Source organism: Sturnira hondurensis, unplaced genomic scaffold (genome assembly GCF_014824575.4).
Source record: "Sturnira hondurensis isolate 20B ecotype Veracruz unplaced genomic scaffold, ASM1482457v3 Scaffold0013378, whole genome shotgun sequence".
Classification (NCBI taxonomy): Eukaryota; Metazoa; Chordata; class Mammalia; order Chiroptera; family Phyllostomidae; genus Sturnira; species Sturnira hondurensis.
In genome coordinates, this window is record NW_028086009.1 from 901,657 (window position 1) to 926,305 (window position 24,649).

A 24,649-nucleotide genomic window follows, 5' to 3' on the forward strand; every position below is an offset into this window, starting at 1 on the left:
AGGCTGAACTGGACAGAGAAAGGTACGAGCCATGATAGATTAGATGCTGTTATGAAAGCTATGAGATGGGATCCGATTACCAAATAGATTCATGCAGAGCAGAGGCCCATATTTTGAACCCTAGGGAGTGAAAGGAAGTGGCTGGCTGGCTGGCTGGCTGGCTGGCAAGGTAGGAAGAAAGGCAGGAGAGAGCAGAGTCCTGGAAACCAAGTGAAGATAGTGGTTCAAACAGGAAGCAGTGATCAACTGATTGTGCTGGTGAAACGGAAGTTTCTAAGGAAATATGGGGCAAAGGCTGTGACTGGAATAAGTTTAAAAGGAAAGCAGGGAGAAAGAAAATAAAAACAAGACATTAAAGGAGTTTTACTATACACAGGGGCATAAAGAAATAGGGTGGAAGCTAATGGAAAAGAAAGATCAAGAGAGATATTTTTGTTTATTTGACAAGGGAAGAAATAAGAGAGGGCATCATTGATGATGTGGGAGAGAAAGGGATGGGTTACTGGAACCCATCATTTCATAGACATAATGTAGGTAGAAACCTGCAAATCTCTACTGATGGCTTGTTGTTTCTCAGTGAAATATAAAGTGAGTTCATGTGGTGAAAGTAAGGATGGGGATGGGCATGGGCATGGGGAAACTTCAGATGACAGAAGGTATGAAACAGTAGACCAGAAGAGTGCTAGAGTGAATGCATGATGGGAATACAGTATGAGTTCCAAATCTGGCACTATAGTTACAAATTGAAGGCAAAAGCAATCTGCATATTGGGTGTTTTGCCACAGCCATATTCAGAGTGCAGGTACAAAATACAAATAGTCGGATATACCACGGTTGAGTTATGCCAAGGGAGAATAATAAAGTCAGGGAGTGGCAAGGCAACTGAATGTGGTAGCTAAAAACAAAGTAAGGAGAAGAGGGGAAGGAATGTGGTAGCTAAAACAAAAGTAAAGAAAAGAGGGGAGGTAGAGACTGAAATGCTGGGAGCATTACTGAATCATAAGTCACAGTAAAAAAAGATGGCTAGAGTCCAGACATGAGAGGGTGTAGGCTAGAAAGCCAGGAGATAGCAGAGAAAGATGGCTAAATTTGAGAGATGACACTGAAAATGCAATGTACCTAGTGGAACGCCAAACAGTTTCAAGTAAAATTAATCACCCTTTCAAAAGGTCATCTTTCTATTGAATACTGTATTTGGTCTATGGCCATACACCCTGGATGTGCCCAATCTTGTCTAATCTCAGAAGCTAAGCAGGGTGGGGCCTGGTTAGTACTGAAATACTGTATTTGTTCTCTATTACTGCAATAATAACTTACCTCAAACTTAATGACTTAAAACAACACAAATGTACGCAGTTCAGTGGGTCCCAAGTCCAAAATGGGTCTCACTGGGCTGGAATTGAGGTGTCAGCAGGATCATTCCTTTCTAGAGGCTCTCAGAAAGAATCCACTTCTCTGCTCTCTTCAGCTGTTCAGGGCTGCCAACACGTCTTGGCCTGTGGCCCTCCTCCTCCATCTTCAAAGTTGGCAACAGCAGGTCAAGTATAACACTTCTCGCATCACAACACTCTGACTTCCTTTTCTGTTTCCCTCTTCCACATTGAAGAACCCTTGTGATGGCACTGGGTACACCCAAGTAACCAAGTTAATCTCTCTCTCATAGGGTCAGCTGATTAGCAACCTGAATGCCATTTGCTACCATTATTCCCCTTTTCATAAACATAATATGGTTCCAGGGATTAGGATGTGGACATCTTGAGGGGGTTCGCATACTTACTATACATTTTAACTATTTTAATACTATCAACCACTTGTATAAAGAGAAGATAACAGAAGAAAGGGAAAGCCACAGTCTGAGTTTGTTTCAAATTATGTTTTTCCCTTGGATCTGTCTTTCTCATGGCATTGCTTATACCAACAAAAAATTAACTTGATATTTACAGAGCACCTGTCTGGTAGCACGCCAGGCACATGGTTCATGGCAAGGAAAAACACCTCTGTATTTGAAAAGTGAATCTAGACTGAACTTACTGCATTTACATAGTAATATTTTCAGGATCCTGAGCAAAGAACTTCAAGTTGAACATACACATTATTTTGTTTAAAATGTACATCATTTGGCTTTCGAAGAAAAACTCTGGTTTATTCTTTCTTCCAGCATAGCCTTCAATAACAAAGTACATAATTTCTTTGTCCTGTCACTGGACTAATTTTTGCCATTCATGAGAAATGCCTGCATTGCAGTTCTTTCCCCTGCACTCTTGCTAGTGATCCCTTTCCTTTTTGCTAAGGAGCTGTGCCTTGTAGCCCAGTGACCTCCGGGCATGCACATCCTCGTGTAGAGTACGGTATGTTATGCTCCCCATAATGTCAGTCATTATTCTTCCTGACTTCCACTTGTGCTCTCTGGTTGAAGCACTTAAGATTAATGAGGCATTTGTTCTCAATCAAGAAGCTATTTATGAATATAATGTCACTTACAATAAGCTTTGTAGACTTCTTCTCTTTTCATATTGCCTCTACCAAAGGAGCAGGGGTGGGGGCTGGGGAGGGAATAATGTCTCTTGAGCAAAAGGAATAAGAAAGGACAGAAGAAAATGATTTGTAACTTTTTAGCCTTTAAGTATTTGTCTAGAGGAAAAGCCCCCACATCACAGCTATGCTCTCAGGACAACTAATATCCAAAAATGTGTTGTTCCGTTTGTTTAAAATAATTATTACTGCCCCAGCCTTTCTGAGCCAAGGTTTAAGCCTGCAGCTAATCAGAATTACCTGCCTCCTTAGGAGGCAAGAGGTAACTTTGAACCCAAAGGCATTACCTCAAATGGGAGCATGTGGGTCCTGGCTAGAGGCTTAGAGGACACCTCTGTGGAGAAGAGCAATGGTGTCAGCATCCACCTGGCTAAAAGCGGCCACCACCCACCTGTGAATGCCCTGCCTTAACAAGAATGAAGCCTTTCTTTTTTTCCACTACTTTTACTGTTTGAGGATCAAAGTCAGTCTTTCAGGCTGACAGCCTCTCATCACCAGGTCTTGACAGTATCCCGTGGAATAAAAAAATATATAGCATAAAACACATCACAAAAAATGGCAGTGCCACGGTGACCTTTCAAGGCCAGAAGCCAATCTGATCTGAAAATCAATGGCTCTGATCTACAAAGCCACTTCAGAGCTCTTTGCAAAAGAAAAATGTCAGCCCTGTTGTCAGTGGGGAAATTGAATTCAGGAGATTATCCAGTTCTGGGAAAGGTCCTCCAGGCAAAACTAGAGTAAATATGAAAAAGTAAAGAAATTACTCTACTCACCCACCCAGTAACACTAATGATTTCATATTAAGTAGATAACCAATTACACTAGAAATTAGTACTGGCTTTATTCTCAATGTAAACTCAACAAAATCATTCCAAAATGTGGTTCAGAATTAGGCCATTTGTTCAGCCTTCTTCTCACTCTAAAAATAAATTAACTACAAAGACATAAAAGACGCTGGGCCTGGGAATCTGGAGGCCTGAGTAGTGCCATGAATCCCGGCTCTGTTACCACAGGGTAGTGATCCTAAGCAAAAGGCTTACTCTCTCAAACCCCTGGTTAGTTATCTGTAAAATGAGATTTCTGAGATAAAGAAGTCATTAGTCTTTGTCAGTATTCAATTTTATGAAAATGAGAAAAATTCTAAACCCTGCTACTTATACTAGTTTATATTTAAATCAGTAATTATTCTGAATTTGTAGGTCAAAATTTAACAACTGAACCTTTACTTTTATAAAAACAAAACTTTCAAGAGTGAAGTTACTGGCAATTTCTATCATCTATCATCGTGGCAATATTACTATTTTTATTTAGGGAGCTGGAGAGGGAATAAAAAGGTTCTATTATAGAGTAAAAGTAACATAATCCTCAACCACACAAATCTTCTTTAATAATTTCCTCCCTAAAAGGACTCCTACTTGAGAGAGAAAGGAGAGAAAGCAGTATGTTCAGATTCAGCAAAGTGTGGTTAGGGTTTCTTCACATCAGATGTACCTCTATCAAACCCAGTCTCAATGCAATGTGGGTGTCAAAGACTCTACCTAAAAAGACCAGAAATTGATAGGGCTTCATAGTTACTAAATATGTCAACAGTTACCAGCTTTCCACATCTACCTGAAACTTAAGAATTGAGTGTAAATGAACTGTATGTCTGACCACTGTGCTGTCCACCTGAAACTAATACAAAATAATACTGAGTATAAACTGTAATTTTAAAAAAAGAAGAAAAAAATTGAGTGTTATGACGTTAGTACACTCCAAAGATCAGGCATTCAGATATGTTCCAACAAATTACTTAGCCCACAAGCTCTAGCAATATTGTGGGAGAGGGTTTTATGAAAACTGCTATCTCAGTTAACTTATAACTTTGTGACTATGATTATGCAAAGAAAAGACTTCACTTTTGTTGAAAAGCCAAATAAAATAGCTACGTGTAACCTTAGGGAGCATGAATGGCAATTATCCCCAAATCTATAGATGCTACTGATTTAAAATCAAGCAGTAAAAAAAAAAAAAAAAAGCCAAAATGTTTTTAATCATTGCAATTGCATATTCCACTGTAAAAGAAAATGCTAACTCCAAATGATCATCAGTTGAAGTATAGCTTCCTTATATCTAATTGTTACTGTACTTTTTAAAAATAAACAAGCAAGATAAAGGGCACAGTGCATAAATGTATGGCCAAGGTGAAAACCAGTTTCATACCTGGGGTTTGAAATATTGCTATAAATATTACAATAAATGTTCTTCAACAGATTTTTTAAAAATGTGTGCACTCACCTAGCTTATGCATTTCATTATACAAAAATAAAACTTCTAGCCTATAAAGTGTTTTTTTAATTTTTCATGCAAGATTTATTTTTTCATAGTATAGCAATATTCATTCAAGAATATAATACATAGCTTTTTTTACACAGTGTATTACTTCTCAACAGTAATACTCAACAGTAAATACTCAAACAAATTCTCCTGAAATAGACTGAGATATACTGAAATAAAAAAAAATTTACACAGTGTATTACTTCTCAACAGTAATACTCAACAGTAAATACTCAAACAAATTCTCCTGAAATAGACTGAGATATACTGAAATAAAAAAAAATTCTGAGGGTAATGCCTATTGCTGTGCATTCCAAAACAGCAGGTAGATAAAGTTCTAGTAAGTCCTTGTTTTCTTTTTATGCCAATGAAAATTTCCCGTACCTCATAATAACTGCATTAATCTTACCAATATTACCAGTACCACTTCTATTCCTATACTTCTCTGTTATTCATCATCTCTGACTAAGTTAAGAAGCACAGAAATAAGTCTAGTTTCCTTGAAGGTCCAAAGTTCTTAAGGAAAACTAACTTTTAAAAATGGAAATACAAAACAGCACATAATTATAACATTTTAGTACCAGAAGGAAGCTTAGATATACATCTCTGGTCAAACCTTCTCATTACATTGCTTCTTCCTCTAATTTATATTTTGTTTAGATTATATGTATGTGACCTACTGCATCTGTTGTGCCCACTGCCCAAGAATTATGTAAAGTAATAGAAAAGATCGCTAATAAGACAGCATAAATGATAACTTTATTTGGAACTTTTCACACTGACAATGAAAAACTCCAGCACAGGCTTAGTGCTGCCATGTACATGAAGTGTCAAAGTCACAAATCTAACTATGATGTGACTTTCCAAGATAAGTGAGCAATCTGTACATTTAGATTTCACTCCCATTTATGGCATTGAAAATAAACCTCACAGCTCCCCACCCCCACCCCAAAAGACCCTAAAAGGAAGAACCGAGAGACTTCTGCCTAAAATGGAGGCATAGTTAGACACATTGTGCACATTTGCACATTGTGCAAAATTAAGGGCAGCAAAAAATTGGAAATAAACAAACCAGAACTGACAGAAAATTGAACTGTACAGAAGTCCAACAACCATTCATCCAGACCAGTAAGAAGAGTAGGGCAGCTGAGTGAACAGGGGTCATGACAGGAAAAAGCTGTGGCTGGTGGACCTGGGCACACAGACAGCGGTTGGCAGACCTCAAGCATGGGGTGGGAAAGAGCAGATCCAGTGAGGGGCGCAAGGCGGCAGGCTGACCAAGGTCACACATACCCGTGCAGATAAACCAGGCAAAAACGGGCAGTGAGGCAGACAACATAACCCAGGGCTCCAGTGCCAGGATAGAAAGCCTAAAAGCACTGATTGAAAAAACTAGTGGGGAGTGATGTGCTGGGACAGACTCCCAGCATCACAGGACAGTTTGTTGGAGAGACCCACAGGGTCGTAGAATATACACAAGCCTACCCACCTGGGAACCAGCACCAAAAGGACCCAATTTGCTTGTGGGAAGTGGCAGAAGGGCCTGAAATCTGACAGAGAGTGGAACAAGTACCATTGTTCCCTCTCTGACCCTTCCCCCACATACAGTGTCACAACCCAGCAACTGGGTGGCCCTACCCTGGTGAACACCTAAGACTCCACCCCTCACTAAGGAACAGGTATGACCAGACACCCCCCTCAAAAAAATGGCTTAAATGGAAAAACAGATCAAAGCACCAGAGCCAACACATCTAAGTGACCAAGAGATAGCCAACCTATCAGATGCACAGTCCAAAGCACTGGTGATAAAGATGCTCACAGAATGAGTTCATTTTGGTGACAAATTGGATGAAAAAAAAATGAAGGCTATACTAAGTAAAATGAAGGAAAATGCACAGGGAACTAATAGTGATGGGAAGGAAACTGGGACTCAAATCAATGGAGTGGACTAGAAGGAAGAAAGAAACAACCAAACAGAAAAGAATGAAGAAACAAGAATTCAAAAAAGTGAGGAGAGGCTTAGGAACCTCCAGGACATCTTTAAACATTCCAACACCCGAATTATAGGGGTACCAGAAGGAGAAGAGGAAGAACAACAAGTGAAAAACTTACTTGAACAAATAATAAAGGAGAATTTCCCCAATCCAACACAGGAAATAGACTTCCAGGAAGTCCAGGAAGCTCAGAGAGTCCCAAAGGTGGACCCAAGGAGGAATACACCAAGGCACATCATAATTACATTACCCAAAATTTAAATGAAGGAGAGAATTCTAGAAGCAGCAAGAGATAAGGAAACAGTCACCTACAAAGGAGTTCCCATCAGACTGTCAGCTGATTTCTCAAAAGAGACCTTACAGGCAAGAAGGGGCTGGAAAGAAGTATTCCAAGTCATGAAAAGCAAGGACCTACATCCAAGATTGCTCTATGCAGCAAAGCTTTCATTTAGAATGGAAGGGCACATAATATGCTTCTCAAATAAAGTCAAGTTAAAGAAGTTCATCAACACCAAGCCCTTATGATATGAAAAGTTGAAGGGACTTATCTAAAAGAAACATAAATAAACATGTACAGTAAAAAGACAGCAAACTCACAGTTATTAACACCCACACCTAAATCAAAAACAAAAATGAACTAAGCAAACAACTAGAACAGGAACAGAACCACAGAAATGGAGATCACATGGAGGGTTAGCAACAGGGGAGTGAGAGGAGGATGGGAGGGGAAGGTACAGAGAATAAGTAGCATAGATGGTAGGTAGAAAATACACAGGGGGTTGGGCAAGTATAGCATGGGAAATGTAGAAGCTAAAGAACTTATGACATATGAACATGAACTAAAGAGGGGGAATGTGGGTGGGAAGGGGTGTGCATGGTGGAGGGGAATAAAGAGGGAAAATGGAACAACTGTAATAGCATAACAGATAAAAAATATTTTTTAAAAAAGAACCAAATTACCTGAAAAGAAAGTACCACTAAAGTGCTACATTACCCCTAATTTTAAAAAAAAAATTAAATCTTATCAACATTCCTTTTAAACCTCTAAAACCTGTTTGAATATATTTGCACTTTAGAACTCTAAATTACAGGCTTTCAGCCAAGAGGGGGGCATGGGTAGATATGCTTCACCTCCTCACACAACCAAAATAAGGATAACAACCAATTTATAAACAAAAAAACAACCAGAACTGCCAGAAAATCAAACTGTATGGAAGTCCAACAACCAAGGAATTAAAGAAGAAACATTCATCCAGACAGACAGGAGGGGCGGAGATGGGAAATTAGGGCAGAGAGGACATGTGGTAAGGCAGTAGCTGGCAAACAAGGCAGTCCCACATTTTCTGGGAGAAATACACGGGGAGTGAAACAGACCATGGAACCCAGGGTTCCAGCTCCAGAAAAGACAGTCTCAGAATATCTGGCTGTTAAAATCTGTGGGTGTTGGGGCAGCAGAAGAAACTGTCCATCTTTCAGGAGAGTCAGTTGGAGGGTCCTACAGGGTACTAGAATATACACAAGCCAACGCACTGGGGAATCAGCACCAGGGCAGTTACCTGGAAGGGTATCAGTCACTTGTGAGAATCAGGGAAATGACTTACAGCAGGGTGAGAGCCAAGAAAGCAGCATTGTTCCCTCTCTGACCCCTCCCCCATATCACATGGTGATGATGTGGGTTGCCCCACCCTGGTGAATACCTAAGGCTCTGCCCCTTAAAATGTAACAACTGCGCCAAGACAAAGAAACATGGCCCAAATGAAAGAACACATCAAAACTCTAGAAAAAGAACTAAGTGAAAAGGGGATAGCCAACCTTTCAGATGCACAGTACAAAACTCTGGTAATCAGGATGCTCACAGAAATGATTGAATATGGCTGCAAAATGAAGAAGTGAAATCTACACAAAGCGAAATAAAGAAAGATATACAGGGAACCAACAGTGAAAGGAAGGAAACTAGGACTCAAATCAATGATCTGGAACAAAAGGAAGACATAAACATTCAACCAAAACAGAATGAAGAAACAAGAATTCAAAAAATGAGGAGAGGCTTAGGAACCTCTGGGCAACTTTAAACATTCCAACTTCCAAATCACAGGGGTGCCAGAAAGAGAAGGGGAAGAACAAGAAATTGAAAACTTATCTAAAAAAATTATGAAAGAAAACTTCCCCAATCTGGCCAAGGAAATAGATATAGAAATCCAGGAACCTCACAGAGTCCCAAACAAGTTGGACCCAAAGAGGAACACAGCAAGACACATCATAATTAAACTGTTCAAGATTAAAGACAAGGAGAGAATCTTAAAAGCAGCAAGGGAAAAGGAAACAGTTACCTACAAAGGAGTTCCCAGAAGACTACCAGCTGATTTCTCAAAAGAAACCTTGCAGGCAAGAAGGGGCTGGAAACAAGTATTCCAAGTCATGAAAGGCAAGGACCTACATCCAAGATTGCTCTATCCAACAAAGCTATCATTCAGAATGGAAGGACAGATAAAGTGCTTCTTAGATAAGATCAAGTTAAAGAAGTTCATCAACACCAAGCCCTTATTATATGAAATGTTAAGGGGACTTATCTAAGAAAAAAAGATAAAAAATATGAACAGAAAAAGGACAACAAGCTCACAACTATCAACAACTGAACCTAAAAAAACAAGAAATAAGAAAATGTTGGGGGAAAACCTGGAAGAAGGCAATATAAATTCTGTACTTTACAGCAAACATATTAGCATTATATTTTTAATAGTAACTTATAGTCATTATACCATGTAAATCAATAAACAGATTAGACACAAACTATAATAATTTAGGTCAAAAGTGATTTCATCCACATTAAGAATCAAATTAACAAGGAACACAAGCTAGAATCAGAATATTGACATTCTATGCCTAAAGGCAGAACCTGGTACTGTTTGGAATGTGCTCAAAAGTGATACTATAGTGAAGGATTAAAAACTGCTCCAGAATGAATTATATAGTCACAAAAAGGATGAAAACATACAGAGCTGAAAATAAAATAATCTAATAAAGCTGGATTATAATGAACCATAAACTCAAAACACAGCTTTCAGAGAGTTGTTTGTGTCCATTTACCTGAGCAGTACTGACACAGAACAAATAAGCACAGAGAAATGATACTTAGTTAGGATGATTATACAACCTGGATCTCAGGATAGGTTTTTGGGGGTGCAGCTCTTGGACTGTATCATTTCACGTCATTGGGCATACAGCCAGGATCCTAGAATCCAAGTAAGGGTATAATCCTAAATTTATAACTATGCTCTTCCTCCAACACATGAAGTTGCAATATAGCCTCTTGTTGCTTATTTTAATTGACATGAATGGATAAAGTGAAGAAATGGTAGCAAAGTGAAACTGTGAACACTAAACCAAAACTTCAGAACTGCTGCAAGCACTGCAAGTCACCGATAAAGGCCCAGCCCATACCACCATGATCACAACCTTCCTATTTATGCTCTACTAGTTTAGAATGATCTAACACTATACCAGGTATTAGGAGTGTTACAGAGATAAATGAGACAAAGTTCTTGCCTGAAGTTCAAAAAAACTATCAGAGCAGAAGGGTCCAGAGTGATGCCTACTCTTTTGAATTGGTAAATAAAAATGCAGCTGGTCTGTGGGCATTGATTCTAGCCTTATGTAAATCCTCAACTACCTTGTCCAGAACGACACTGACGAATCTAATATATGAACTTACTTAGTCATTTCCTGAGACTGGATGAGATAACCCCTAAGATGCCCTTGCTTCCAAAATTTAAATTACTGATGTCTAACCCGATCATATAGTTACTGTTATACTCTCCCATTTTTCAAACTTTATTAAAATACAACTGACATATAATGTTGTGTAAGTGTAAAGTCCACAATATGATAATTTGATATACATATATATTGAAAAACGACTACCAAAATAAAGTTAGTTAATACATCCATCACCTCACAGTTACCTTTTTATATGGGTGTGCAATGAGAATTTTCAAGGTCTGCTCTTTCAGCAACAGTCAAACATACAATACAGGATTGTTAACTATAGTCACTGTGCTATGTATTAGATCCCTAGAACATATTCATTTTGTTCTTTTTCCCCACTCCCCTCATATCTGGCAATCACCTATCTATCCTGTTTCTATGAGTCCCACTTTTTTTAATGATTACACAAAGAAGTAAAAGCAAAAGTATTTATTTTTTGTCTGACTTACTTCACTTAGTAAATGCCCTCAAGGTTCATCCACGCTGTCACAAATGCCAGGATGCCATTCTTTTTATGGCTGAATATTCCATTGTATATATATAAACCATATTTTCTTTATCCACTGACCCATCAATGGATACTTTTTTAAAAAAGAATCTTTAAAACAACAACCACCACATACAATTCTCACATATATGAGAATGACACAAGATGTTTCAGGTTCCTTCTTCTTCCCTTCAAGATTTTTAAAGCACTGATCACAAAAGGATATAGAATTAAGCAGAACAGTCACATTTGTTGTATAAATGTATAACCCAAGCAAAATATGCTATTGTAGTATTTTGCATTCATGATGAATAAATCTTACCTTCACAATGTATATTTAAAAAGAAAATCCCAGGAAATAACTAGGAATTAGAGTTAGTGAAGTACACACCAGCAATGGAATAGCATCTAACCTTCCAGCACTGTTAGGGTTCGATTAGCTCCTGTAAAGCCTCCACTTCAGAGAAAGTCTCGGGCTCCACTGGAACCTCAAATTGACAATGAGAGACTGACTCTTAAAGAAGTCAAGTCTAGGACACTTTAAATGCAATCATTCCAGCCACAAAATCCAAAGAATCATACTCAAGCATTAAGTAAAAATTATTATTGCAACACTTACTATCACATTAAATAAGGGAGTTAGAGACAAAATATCAATATTATCAGTTACTTCTCTGCAACGCCTAAACTGCAATTCAAGTATTTCTCAGGAGAAAAAGATTTTAAATAAAGCTTCATAGACAAACCTCACTCAAAATGAATAATTTTTTTTAAAAAATTAGCTGACTGTGAATCTGCATTGCTTCCACTTAGAAATAAGAAATTACGTAGTTCTAAAAGATCACTGTAAAGTTCTATTAAAGCATTCCATTTCTATTACAAGTTGAAATATTTATATGGTATCAATATTAAAATAAAAAGACTTACTGTATATCCTAAGGATGCAGGGATTAATATTAATATAAAAATGTTTTAAATCAATTCCAAAGAGTGATTAATCTAACCATTTCCTTCTTAAGACATGCTTAAGGAAAACAGCTTGCTTAATTAGAAGCAGACTTAGAATCAGGGCAAGTGGCCTAGGTATGGCCCTGGCTCTGCCATGCAAGGAATAGTGGTACCTTTGATAAATAATAAACTGCTCAGTGTGTGAGCACAGGAGACAGGTAGTAACCATGGATGGAACAGAAAACTCTCCACACCTTGGTGAACTGGAATAGCAAATCTCTAAGCCTATACCTGAAGGTAAATGAGAAGACATCCCTAGTCAAAATGATTCTATAAGCTTTTCTTTGGATCCTACAATGGGAATAAGACCTGCATGGTAAACATAAGTTGAATAAATTTATTATAAGGACTTCCTGGCTAATTTACAGATTCTCTACACTTACATAGTTTTGGTTAACATAATGACCACACTAAAGGACATACCAAAATGTTTTCTGGAACCGCTAATGAAAAGTCTTCTTAAGTTGGATATTCAACCTCTAACATCAAATATACCAGATTACTCGAACTAGAAAAAGTGTTACCTATGTCCCCTTCACTAGCCAAGGAGAATGTCAGCAAAACAACATTCAGAAAGACATCCCCATGGACACCTTTAATTTACAGTCATTATGTGTCTATTTCAACACTGAGAGCTAAACATACACAATCATGCCATAAATTTTCATCATGCAAGGCATGTTCGTTATTATGTTCTTCGGGTTTTTAACTTTGGTTCCAAGGAAATTTAAAGCAACGTCATTAGGATCACTGTTAGTAGCAACCATAGCTACTATTACAGTCGAAACCATCAAGCCGAGCATTTGCTCTAAGATCAAGATTGAAGAATATGGTGTTGAGATCTGACAGGTTCTTATCCTCAAAAATGTTGTGATACCTCTTGAAAGAGAAGTTTTTATAAAAATTAAGGTAACACACAATTAAATGGCAAAATAAGTGACATACTTGATTAATGAAATAGGGCTCAATGCTTGGATATTGAGCTAAAGTTTCACCAGAGTCCACAAAAAAACAATTTAAATGAAGAGGAATCTGTGTCCCCTAAGTAGAGGATCATTTGTTGTTGAAGGGTCTGTCTCAAGTTCACAGCAGTGCCTGGGACAAGAGAACTCTAAAATGTGTTGAAATGTGAATATATGGATAAACAAATGAAAGAACTCCTCGTGCTAGTTGAAGAGTTATATATGGGCATGGTATCCTCAGAGAAGATCCCCACCTTAACTGTTACTGTGAATAGTTATTTTCAAGAATTGTAAAAGAGAACAATATTTTGGATCTGTTCTGACAAACTGGTAGTATCTATAGGTTCCAGAGATAAGGAGTGATACCTAAAAATGTATTTACTATTTCTAGAATGAATATAGGGCAACATTTGTGGATGATTTAAAAAGACAAGACCAAAAATACAGTAAGGGTAGAACTGCACACAGATTTATGCGCACAATCTTACCTTACCACTAGATTTAACTATGTCCACAGTGAATGGAATGACAAGAGGAGCTAAGAGATAGTAACATAAGGTACTTACTGCTGTCCATGCATTTCTTTTGCACCGGGCACATAACCATCCATCACAAATTTCATGAGAAGGGATACCATAACAACCTATAAAATAATAACATGGGATAACAAATTAGATATTTTACATTGTGACAATATTACACATCTCAGCACTTGATAAATAAAATCAAAGCAACTGACTACCATACAATTTTTGATTATTAGGATAAAACAAAGATATTTTTGGTTCTCATGCCTCATATCCAATAGGATATAAGTCCTACCAAATATGAGAGTTGGTTTTAATAGTAACTAGTGCTCACAATAATTTTCATAGAGAATACTGATAATTCTTTCATGGGCAATCATAAAATTTCTAAATTTTCTTGTCTACTTCTTTTACTCATGCAAAACATCCCAAAATAAGTTGTAATTCAGCAAGCAAGCTAAATTTGGAAAAGTTTTAAAATAAAACAACTAAACTTTGACATAATATTTTTAAATTGCTATAATTTGAAATTACACTTCAAAAATTATATTTAACTAGCTTCAATTTCAGTGATAAGGACAGAGGGTCCACAATTCATGTTCAGGGATAAAGGAATGTGTTCAATTCCACTTGTCTATTCCACATACGCCTGGCTCAAAATAACTATATAAGGACATAGCTGATGATGCAAGCACATCACAACAAACAAACTTGTTACCCTGACTTCTTGAAATAAGAGGATTTCATATATTTAAATAAGTAATTTTTATTGTCACATTTCTACAACATTTTAGATGGGAAGAAAAAATAACAGAACTGTAATTACCTAAAGAAAAGTCTATCATAGTTAAGCAAAACCATAAAATGTTTAGTTCAAGCACGTTTATAAAATATTACGCTTAAAATGCATAGCTAGTATATTCAGAAGTCAAGATTAAAATCCTAATTTTTTTGTGAAATGGTGCTTTGCCTCTGATATACATATAATAATGTAGGGTGAATGTGTGTATGTATGTTACAAATTGATAGAGATATTAAAAAAACAAATTGATATAAATATAATAAGAAGGTTGCTATAATTATATTTCAAGCAGATAGTTTCAAATCCTTTGAGGAAGCTAATAGTATCTAATTAATAAATAAATGACAGACACTAAGGCTGGTTCAAACCTAATGTAAGATTGGTATTGCACTGAGGTAAATACAGAAGGTAATATCTGTATTGTAAACCATTGAGACTACACTGAAAGAGTTAAACTCTACATAAGTATGTTAAAAGAATATGTAATTTGTTAAGATCTGTAATATTACAATATTTACAAATAGACATAATATATCAAGGTTCCTTTTACATATTTTAGAGGATTCACATGGCAGGTCAATTTAAAAAATCTACTTACCACTTACCCAATTGTGTAAAAATATCAAATTGAGACAGGTATGGAGTCTAGCTATCCTAGTCCTGGGGAAAACACCTGTAATGCTGTTCTCCCACGAAAGGCAAAAGAGATCTCCCTACACTTAGAAAGAATAAAAATTTAACTCATTAACTAAATTTGCCAATAATTCCCAAAATTGCCAATGAAGAGAAATGAATATTCCTCTTTAAAAAGCCACACAGAAAATAACTATGAATCAACATCAGAAATTAAAATTAACTTTTTAAAAACTACAGCATAAAATAAGCAAAAATCAAGCATGTAAAAGGAAGTCCACAGTGACCTTATACCTAAAACCCAAACAAACAAACAAACAAACAAACAAAAAACCCGAGACCTGCTCTCCACTGATATTGTATAAAACTGGAGAAAAAAGAACAATTATACACACTCATACATTCATTAGAAGAAATGTGAGAAAGAATGATCTAGCTATTAAGAATACCAAAAATTCAATGCAATAGCTTTGACAGGTTACAAAGAGGTAAGAAATAAAGACTGTGAAGCACTGAAAAGCCAGCAATTAATGAAGAGAGATTCATTTACTTGCATGAACCTGTACGCAACACTTTGTACAGGAAATCAGAAGGCTTGTTCCATCCTCTTCAAGGAAGGCATTAGGTGGAGAATATTCTATATTTTCTTCACTATAAATAAAACACATCTCTGGAATGAGGGGCTTAGTCTTTCCTCCTGAAGTAACCACTTTATCTGGTTTTGTCTGCCATCTAGAATCATTTTCTTCATTGCTGTTATCTGGCTGAAAAACATAGGATTTTCACATGAGTGAAAAACACGGAAAAGAACTCATCATCTGTTCTGATCATTCAAATCTACTAACAGCTGTTCCATCCACTAAATTCAAGCTTTAGTTCCTCCTCATGTTCTTTTTGTCCCAGCTATTGGCTTTTTACCACCAGTCCTCCTCAGGTTCCCATTCTGTGCATCTGCTTGTACAAGAAAGTGATGAGCTACTACAACTCTATTCTTACATAAATAGTTCATGGAGAGCACCAGTTTTTCTGATGAATTTTTCTTCATTTCTTCATTTGCACTAGATTAACAGACTTGGTTTCATTTACTGAGGAATCTTACCAGTAACACCTGAATGGAATGTTTCAAGGAACTAAGTTCAAATCCAGGCAAAAGCACTGAGAGAGTTTTTGAAGGATTCTACCTCTCCACAGAGTTTGAAAACATCAAGACAAAAAAATCTGGTACATATCACTAAATAAAAAATAAAATGTACAAAACAAGATTGTCATCTCTAATCAAAATATATAAAAATATTTACTGTTTATTTGAAACTCTAATTAATAACTACCTTATTATCTCCAGAGGCCTGATATTAATAAATATCCCTAAATCTTACAACTTTGGTGGGAATTTTTAAATTATTGGGCAAATATTACAGATGTTATAGAAATAAGAATGAAAAAAAAGTGAAGTTTTTCTAAGAAAACAGAAATTTAGTGGCTTAAAAGGGAAACAAAAATGTCACTTACCAGGGCCACACTCTAAGATGAGGAAAGTAATCTACCGTACCTCCTCTATTTACAAGGTCTGAACATGTGGCATACCACAAACTTATATGCTCAGAAATACCTGAACAGAAAAGCATTTACTTTACCTGGAACTCTAAGATATGATCTTGAATAAAATATTACCAATTCAATTAGCAAAAATATAACCCAGAACACAACCTTCATATCAATATACTTCACTTTATCTTATAATAGATCAGGTAGTTCCATCACCCTTACTAGATTCCTGAAGATCATTCTGTCTCTTAGAGCTGGAAAATGTGGCCCTCAGTGAGCTAAAATGTCATCAGGATATGGACATGGAATGCTATTGAAAACATGATGGAAACCTGGCACCATGCATAGCTGGCTAATGAGATTAAGCTGGACAATCACTTTGAATTGAATCCTGTTGTGTCTTTTGCATGTTCCATGTGGGAAAACAAAGAGACACTTAAAAGTGGTCCCAGAGCTACATCTATATTATTGAGAGTCATACTTTTAAGCATAAAACAGAGACTAGGTCTAAGATCTCTCTTTTTAAGCTCTAAGTTCTGTGTTTCTTAGTGAAAAAGTAGAAAAAAGTTGGAATTGCCCCTTGAGTGAAATAAACCAAGGTCAACAAATAAACCAATCATTTATTCAAAAATGATGAAATGTCTCTCAAGTAGTGATTACAAATTCTGTTTGGGGCTCTATGATGGCCATTAGCTACATAAGTATTAATATCTTCCTTTTCATGTGCATCCTTACCTTACAATTATTCACCTGTACTTTTACGGTAGCAGAAAGTATCTCAGTGAAAGGAAACCTTGACAATGATCCCCTCCATTCTCGTTACCTTGTAGTATGGCATGAGGAGAGCGCAGATAGCACAGTACGGCTCCATTCTGCCCATGGCTGCATTATACTCTTGTTCAGCAACAAAGTTTGGAGTCTTTGTCTGCCAAAGGTGGACCAGAGGCTTTGCCCAAGATTCTGTTTCTTCCACTTCTTCCTCAGTTGATGGAACCTCAGGCAAATCTTAAGAGACAGGGCATAAAAACACAGTGAATGCAGGACTCAGGGAGAAACAACCCTGGTTATAAAAGAAACAAACACTCCAAAGTGTCTGTGATATTAAGGTGAGACAGGAAACCTAGTTTACCTTTCCAATAGGCTCTGAGAGAAGTGAAACATGTTTTCTTTTCTCGTGTTTACCCTCCTCACCCTCACAGACTACATCCGATCTGATGGCCAGGCAACTATGTCCTTTTCACACCATCTCTTTCCCCACCAGGAAGAACTAAACTGTTCCTTCCTTTCAGCTCCACTAGGTCCATGTTTCTACTGGTACCATTAATGCTTCCCATAGTAAAACACCTTATAAATTGCAGATAATCTTCAGCTGACCGAGGAATTTGCTAGGCAAGTAGCTGCCTTATCAATATTTATAATTCCCACACCTAACATAGTACATGGTTCAATAAAAATGTACAACTTGGACTTAATTTAATTAACTTTTAGGCTCAAGAATTCACGACAGGACTTCTGGCCAAGATGGAGGCAGAGGTGGAAACACTGTGCCCCTTCCCACAACTAAATTTAAAGGCAGCTAAGTTTTAGGAAGAAAAACGCAGCCAAAACAGTGAAAATTGAACTGTACGGAAGTCTGACAACAACAAACCACTCAGCCAGACCGCTAAGAGGGGCGGAGTCAGCGGCGGAGTGGGGTTGGGTTGGAAACACCCTTCAGTCCCACTGACCCAGGAGCTGAGGCAGGAAGCAGAGGCAGAGGCGGTTGGTGGATCCAAGGCGTGAGGTGGCAATGGGCAGACCCAGTGAAGGTGCAGGGCAGCTGGCTGACTGTGGTCACACATTTGCGGGCAGATAAACCAAGCAAGCTAAGGAGTGAACAGTGAGACGGACCGCTCAGGCTAGGGCTCCAGCAGGAATTGGATCCTGAAAGCAAGAACTGGAAAAACTTTCTTGGGGTCGAAGGGCCGGAAGAGGTTCCCAGGCCCAAAGAGAGTTCGTTGGAGAGACCCACAGGGTCCTGGAGAGTACACAGGCCCACACACCCGGGAACCAGCACCAGAGGGGCCCAATATCCTTGTGGGAAGCGGCAAAAAGGACAGAAATCTGAGAGAGAGCAGAGCGGAGCAAAGTGCCATTTTTTTCCTCTTTGACCCTGCCCCCACATACAATGTCACAACGCAGCCACTGGGTCATCCCACCCTGGTGAACACCTAAGGCTCCGCCCCTCAAACATAACAGGTGCGAACAGACCAAACATTATGACTCAAGAACAGCTCAAAACCTCAGAGCCTATAATTCTAAGTGACCAAGAAATAGCCAACCTTTCAGATGCACAGTTCAAAATACTGGTGAACAGGATGCTCACAGAATTGGTTGATTTTAGCCACAAATTAGAGGAACATACGAAGGCTAAACTGATTGAAATGAAGGGAAATACACAGGAAACCAATAGTGATGGAAAGGAAACTAGGACTCAAATCAAGGGAGTGGACCAGAAGGAAGAACAAAACATACAACCAGAAAAGAATGAAGAAACAACAATCCAAAAAATGAGGAGGCTTAGGAACCTCCAGGACATCTTTAAACATTCCAACATCTGAATTATAGGGGTACCAGAAGGGGAAAAGAAACAGCCACGAGTGGAAAACTGATTGGAACAAATAATAAAGGAGAATTTCCCCAGTCTGGCAAAGGAAATAGACTTCCAGGAAATCCAGGAAGCTCACAGAGTGCCAAAGAAGTTGGACCCAAGAAGAAACACACCAAGGCACATCAGAATTACATTAGCCAAGATTAAAATGAAGGAGAGAATCCTAGAAGAAGCAAGAGATAAGGGGACAGTCACCTACAAAGGAGCACCCATCAGACTGTCAGTGGACTTCTCAAAAGAGACCTTACAGGCAAGAAGGGGCTGGAAAGAAGTATTCCAAGTCATGAAATCCAAAGACCTACAGCCAGGATTGCTTTATCCAGCAAAGCTTTCATTTAGAATGGAAGGACAGATAAAGTGCTTCTCAGATAAGGTCAAATTCAAGGAGTTCATCATCACCAAGCCCTTACTATATGAAATGTTAAAGGGACTTATCTAAGAAAAAAAGATGAAAAATATGAACAGAGAAAGGACAGCAAACTCACAGTTATTAACAACCACACCTAAAACAAAAGCAAACCAAGAGGACAACTAGATAGGGAGCGGAACCATAGAAATGGAGATCACATGGAGGGTTAACAATAGTGGAATGGGAGGAGGACAAGAGGGGAAGAAGGTACAAAGAATAAGTAGCATAGATGGTAGGTAGAAAATAGACAGGGTGGAGGGCAGGAATACTATGGGAAATACAGAATCTAAAGAACTTGTGACACATGGACATGAACAAAAGGGGGGCAATGGTGAGGGAGGGGTCTGCAGGGTAGAGGGAAGTAAAGGGGGGAATGGGACAACTGTAATGGCATAATCAATAAAATATATTTTTAAAAAAAGAATTCATGACAAATATATCTACAAAGCATCTATCATGTGCCAAGCAATACAATGCCATTATATGGATAGAGAAGACAATCTCGGGACTTCCAGCCAAGATGGAGGCATAGGTAAACACACTGTGCCTCCTCACACAAGCAAAAGAAGGTCAACAACAAATTTAAAAACAAAAAACAACCAGAATTGACAGAAAATCGAACTGTACGGAAGTCTGACAACCAAGGAGTTAAAGGAGAATCATTCATTCAGGCCAGTAGGAGGGGTGAAAAAGGGCAGCTGGGCAGAAAGGACTTGCAACAAAGCAGTGGCTAGAGAACCAGGGCTAGTTTTGCGCAGTGGCAGTATCGTAGCCAATGAGGTTTATCCGAGGCGCGATTATTGCTAATTGAGAACCAGGGCTGGCAAGGAGGTGGCTGTAGGGCAAGGTGGCAGCTGGTGGATCCAACAAGGCAGCAGGTTGTGAACTGGGCAGTCCCCACATTCGAGTGCAGATGAACCAGGAGGAACAACCGGGGAGCTAGACAGACCGTGCAACCCAGGGTTCCAGTCTGGGAAATAAAACCTCACACCTCTGACAGAAAACACCTGTGGGGGTTGAGGTGGCAGTGGGAGAAACTCCCAGCCTTGCAGGATAGTTCATTGGAGAGATAAAAAGGGTCCTAGAACATACAGAAGCCAACCCACATGGGAATCAGCACCAGGAGGGCCCAATTTGCTTGTGGGTAGTGGAAGAAGTAACTGAAACCCGGCAGAGAGAGAAGCAAGCACCACTGTTCCCTCTCAGACCCCTGCCCCACATACAGCATTGCAAGGCAGCAACGTGGGTTGTTGACCCACCCTGGTGAACACCTAAAGCTCTGACCCTTGCTACATAATAAGTGCACCAAGACAAAAAAAAATGCCCTAAATGAAAGAACAGATCAAAGCTCCAAAAAAAAAAATAGAACTAAGCAAAGAAGAGATAGCCAACCTATCAGATGCACAGTTCAAAAACACTGGTAATCAGGATGCTCAGAGAATTGGATGAACATGATCACAAATTCGAGGGAAAAATGAAGGCTATGTGCAGTGAAATAAAGGAAAATGTACAGGGAACCAATAGTGACAGGAAGAAAATTGGAACTCATATCAACAGTCTGGACCAGAAGGAAGAAAGAAACATTCAATCAGAACATAAGGAAGAAACAAGAATCCAGAAAAGGCGAGGCTTAGAAACCTCCAGGACATCTTTAAATGTTCCAACATCTGAGTCATAGGAGTGCTGGAAGTAGAAGAGGAAGGCCAAGAAATTGAAAACTTATTTGAATAAATAATGAAGGAGAACTTCCCCAATCTGGGAAACGAAATAGACTTCCAGGAAGTCCAGGGAACTCAGAGAGTCCCAAAGAAGGTGGACCCAAGGAGGAACACATCAAGGCATTTCATCATTACATTACCCAAGATTAAAATGAAGGAGAGAATCCTAGAAGCAGCAAGAGATAAAGAGACAGTTACCTACAAAGGACTTCCCATCAGACTATCAGCTGATTTCCCAAAAGAGACCTTGAGGGCAAGAAGGGGCTAGAAAGAAGCATTCCAAGTCATGAAAAGCAAGGACCTACATCCAAGATTGCTCTATCCAGCAAAGCTTTCACATAGAATGGAATGAAAGGCAGATAAAGTGCTCCCCAGATAAGGTCATGTTAAAGGAGTTCATCATCACCAAGCCCTTATTATATGGAATGTTAAAGGCTCTTATTGAGGACTTCCGCCAAGATGGAGGCATAGGTGGAAACACTGTGCCTTCTCCCACAACCAAGTTTGAATACAACAAAGGTTTGAAGAACAAAAACACAGCCAAAGAACAGAAAATTTAATTATACAGAAGTCCCACAACAACAAACTGTTCAACCAGGACAGTAAGAGGGGCAGAGCCAGCAGTGGAGCAGGGTCGGGCAGGAAAGATCCCCAGACCTAAGCGCGCAAGTGGCCTGGACCCAGTGATGCCATTGCTCCTCGTTGACCCCGCCCTCACATGCAGCATCACAACCCAGCGACTGAGTTGCCCTGCTCTGGTGAACACCTAGGGCTCTGATCCTGCTACGTAACAGGCACAAACAGCCCAAAAGATGGCGCAAGAAGAACTCAAAGTCCCAGAGCCAATAACTCTAAGCGACCAAGAAATTCACAGTTCAAGACACTGTTTATCAGGATGCTCACAGAACTGGTTGATTATAGTCACAAATTAGAGGAACATATGAAGGCTAAACTGATTGAAATGAAGGGAGATGTCCAGGAAACCAATAGCAATGGAAAGGAAACTGGGACTCAAATCAAAGGAATGGACCAGAAGGAAGAACAAAACATACAACCAGAAAGGAATGAAGAAATGAGAATTCAAAAGAATGAGGAGAGGCTTAGGAACCTCCAGGACATCTTTAAACATTCCAACATCCGAATTATAGGGGTACCAGAAGGGGAAAAGAAACAGCCACGAGTGGAAAACTGATTGGAACAAATAATAAAGGAGAATTTCCCCAGTCTGGTAAAGGAAATAGACTTCCAGGAAATCCAGGAAGCTCACAGAGTGCCAAAGAAGTTGGACCCAAGAAGAAACACACCAAGGCACATCAGAATTACATTAGCCAAGATTAAAATGAAGGAGAGAATCCTAGAAGAAGCAAGAGATAAGGGGACAGTCACCTACAAAGGAGCACCCATCAGACTGTCAGTGGACTTCTCAAAAGAGACCTTACAGGCAAGAAGGGGCTGGAAAGAAGTATTCCAAGTCATGAAATCCAAAGACCTACAGCCAGGATTGCTTTATCCAGCAAAGCTTTCATTTAGAATGGAAGGACAGATAAAGTGCTTCTCAGATAAGGTCAAATTCAAGGAGTTCATCATCACCAAGCCCTTACTATATGAAATGTTAAAGGGACTTTTCTAAGAAAAAAAAGATGAAAAATATGAACAGTGAAAGGACAGCAAACTCACAGTTATTAACAACCACACCTAAAACCAAAGCAAACCAAGAGGACAGCTAGATCAGGAGTGGAACCATAAAAATGAAGAACACATGAAGGGTTAGCAACAGGGGAATGGGAGGAGGATAAGGGGGGAGAAGGTACAGAAAATAGCATAGACAGTAGGTAGAAAATAGATAGGGGGGAGGGCAAGAATAGTAGGGGAAATATAGAATCTAAAGAACTTGAGACATGTGGTTATAAACTAAGGGGGGGAGAATGGTGGGGGAGAGAGTGTGCGGGTGGAGGGGAATGAAGGGGGGAATAGAACAACTGTAATGGTATAATCAATAAAATATATTTAAAAATATATAAAAATTAAAAAAATAAAAAATAAAAAAGGCTCTTATCTAAGAAAAAGAAGATAAAAATATATAAACAGTAAAATGACAACCAACTCACAGTTATTAACAACCACACCTAAAAGAAAAACAAAAACAAATTAAGCAAACAACTAGAACAGGAACAGAATCACAGAAATGGAGATCCATGGAGGGTTATCAGTGAAGGAGTTGGAGGGGGTGAGATGAGGAAAGGTACAGAGAATAAGTAGTATATATGATAGGTAGAAAATAGACAGGGGGAGGTTAAGAATAGTATAGGAAATGTACAAGCCAAAGAACTTATATGTACGACCCATGGACATGAACTAAAGCAGGGCAATGTGGGTGGAAGGGGGTATGCAGGGCAGAGGAGAATAAGGTGGGGGAACCAGACAACTGTAATAGCATAATCAATAAAATATACTAAAAAAAGATAAGACAATCTCTGTATAAAACCTTATTTGTTCAATATGATGCCCCTAGAGGGTCAAATCTCTCAAGCATGTGTATTTGTTAACCTGAAAGGGTTAGATATCTACTCCACAAAAATAGCATTTTCAAAATTTTTATAGAAAGGAGAAAAATAGAGAAAGACTTAACAGGTTAAGAGAATAGTCTTAATGCCAATAGCAGAGCACAATATACCAGAGCAGGTGACAGCAACCACAGCTACATCTAGCTCTTAATGTCTAGAACTGTGACACATTCTAAAATTCCTCACCAGTAGCAGTCATAGACTTATGAATAAAATAGTGTGGAGCAAAGTCCTCATCACCCAAACATGGGTGGTCCATGGACCACACTGCTCTAGCCCTTGAATTGTTGACTTACTTATTATAGAAAAAGTCAAAACAGATTTGTTCAGATGAAAAAATAAGAAAAGCTGAATGAGGATAAAGGTAACTCAAAGATGTGAAATGCCAATTGATGAGAAAAGGAAAGTACCTGTTTCTATATTGTTGTTGGTGATGGTATTATTATTATTATTATTATTCACTTATCATACAAAATGCTTAGAACTCAGCCATGGATAGTAGTTTGAAAAGAAAAGAAAATGTAAGAACATTTGTCTATATGGATTTGCAATGCAGTAATCTGACTCTGAACAGGAACTGCTTCCACCTCAGTTTTCCTCCAAAATAAAACATTGGAATACTTACTATAAAGACTAAGACTTGAAAAATGAAAGATGGAAGTGAAAAGTTACCCAAGAAATTGAAATAACATTAAATCCTTAACTCATAGGCTAATATCTCCCACATATGTACTAAA

The 24,649-nt window shown here is 38.5% G+C and overlaps 1 protein-coding gene and 1 pseudogene across 3 annotated transcripts in view; one reads left to right on the forward strand and one right to left on the reverse strand.

Moving 5' to 3' along the window:
- Positions 1–24,649, reverse strand: part of KDM4C (lysine demethylase 4C) — a 404,720-nt gene that overhangs the window by 140,117 nt on the left and 239,954 nt on the right. For all 3 annotated transcript variants that reach the window (XM_037061395.1, XM_037061394.1, XM_037061396.1), the window contains exons 13-15: positions 17,395–17,576; positions 15,577–15,790; positions 13,631–13,707 (exon numbers count right to left, since the gene is read on the reverse strand). In XM_037061395.1, the coding sequence (XP_036917290.1) occupies positions 13,631–13,707; positions 15,577–15,790; positions 17,395–17,576 (473 nt within the window). The remainder of the gene's footprint in view (positions 1–13,630; positions 13,708–15,576; positions 15,791–17,394; positions 17,577–24,649) is intronic.
- On the forward strand, positions 20,377–20,461 carry LOC118997649 (uncharacterized; annotated as a pseudogene).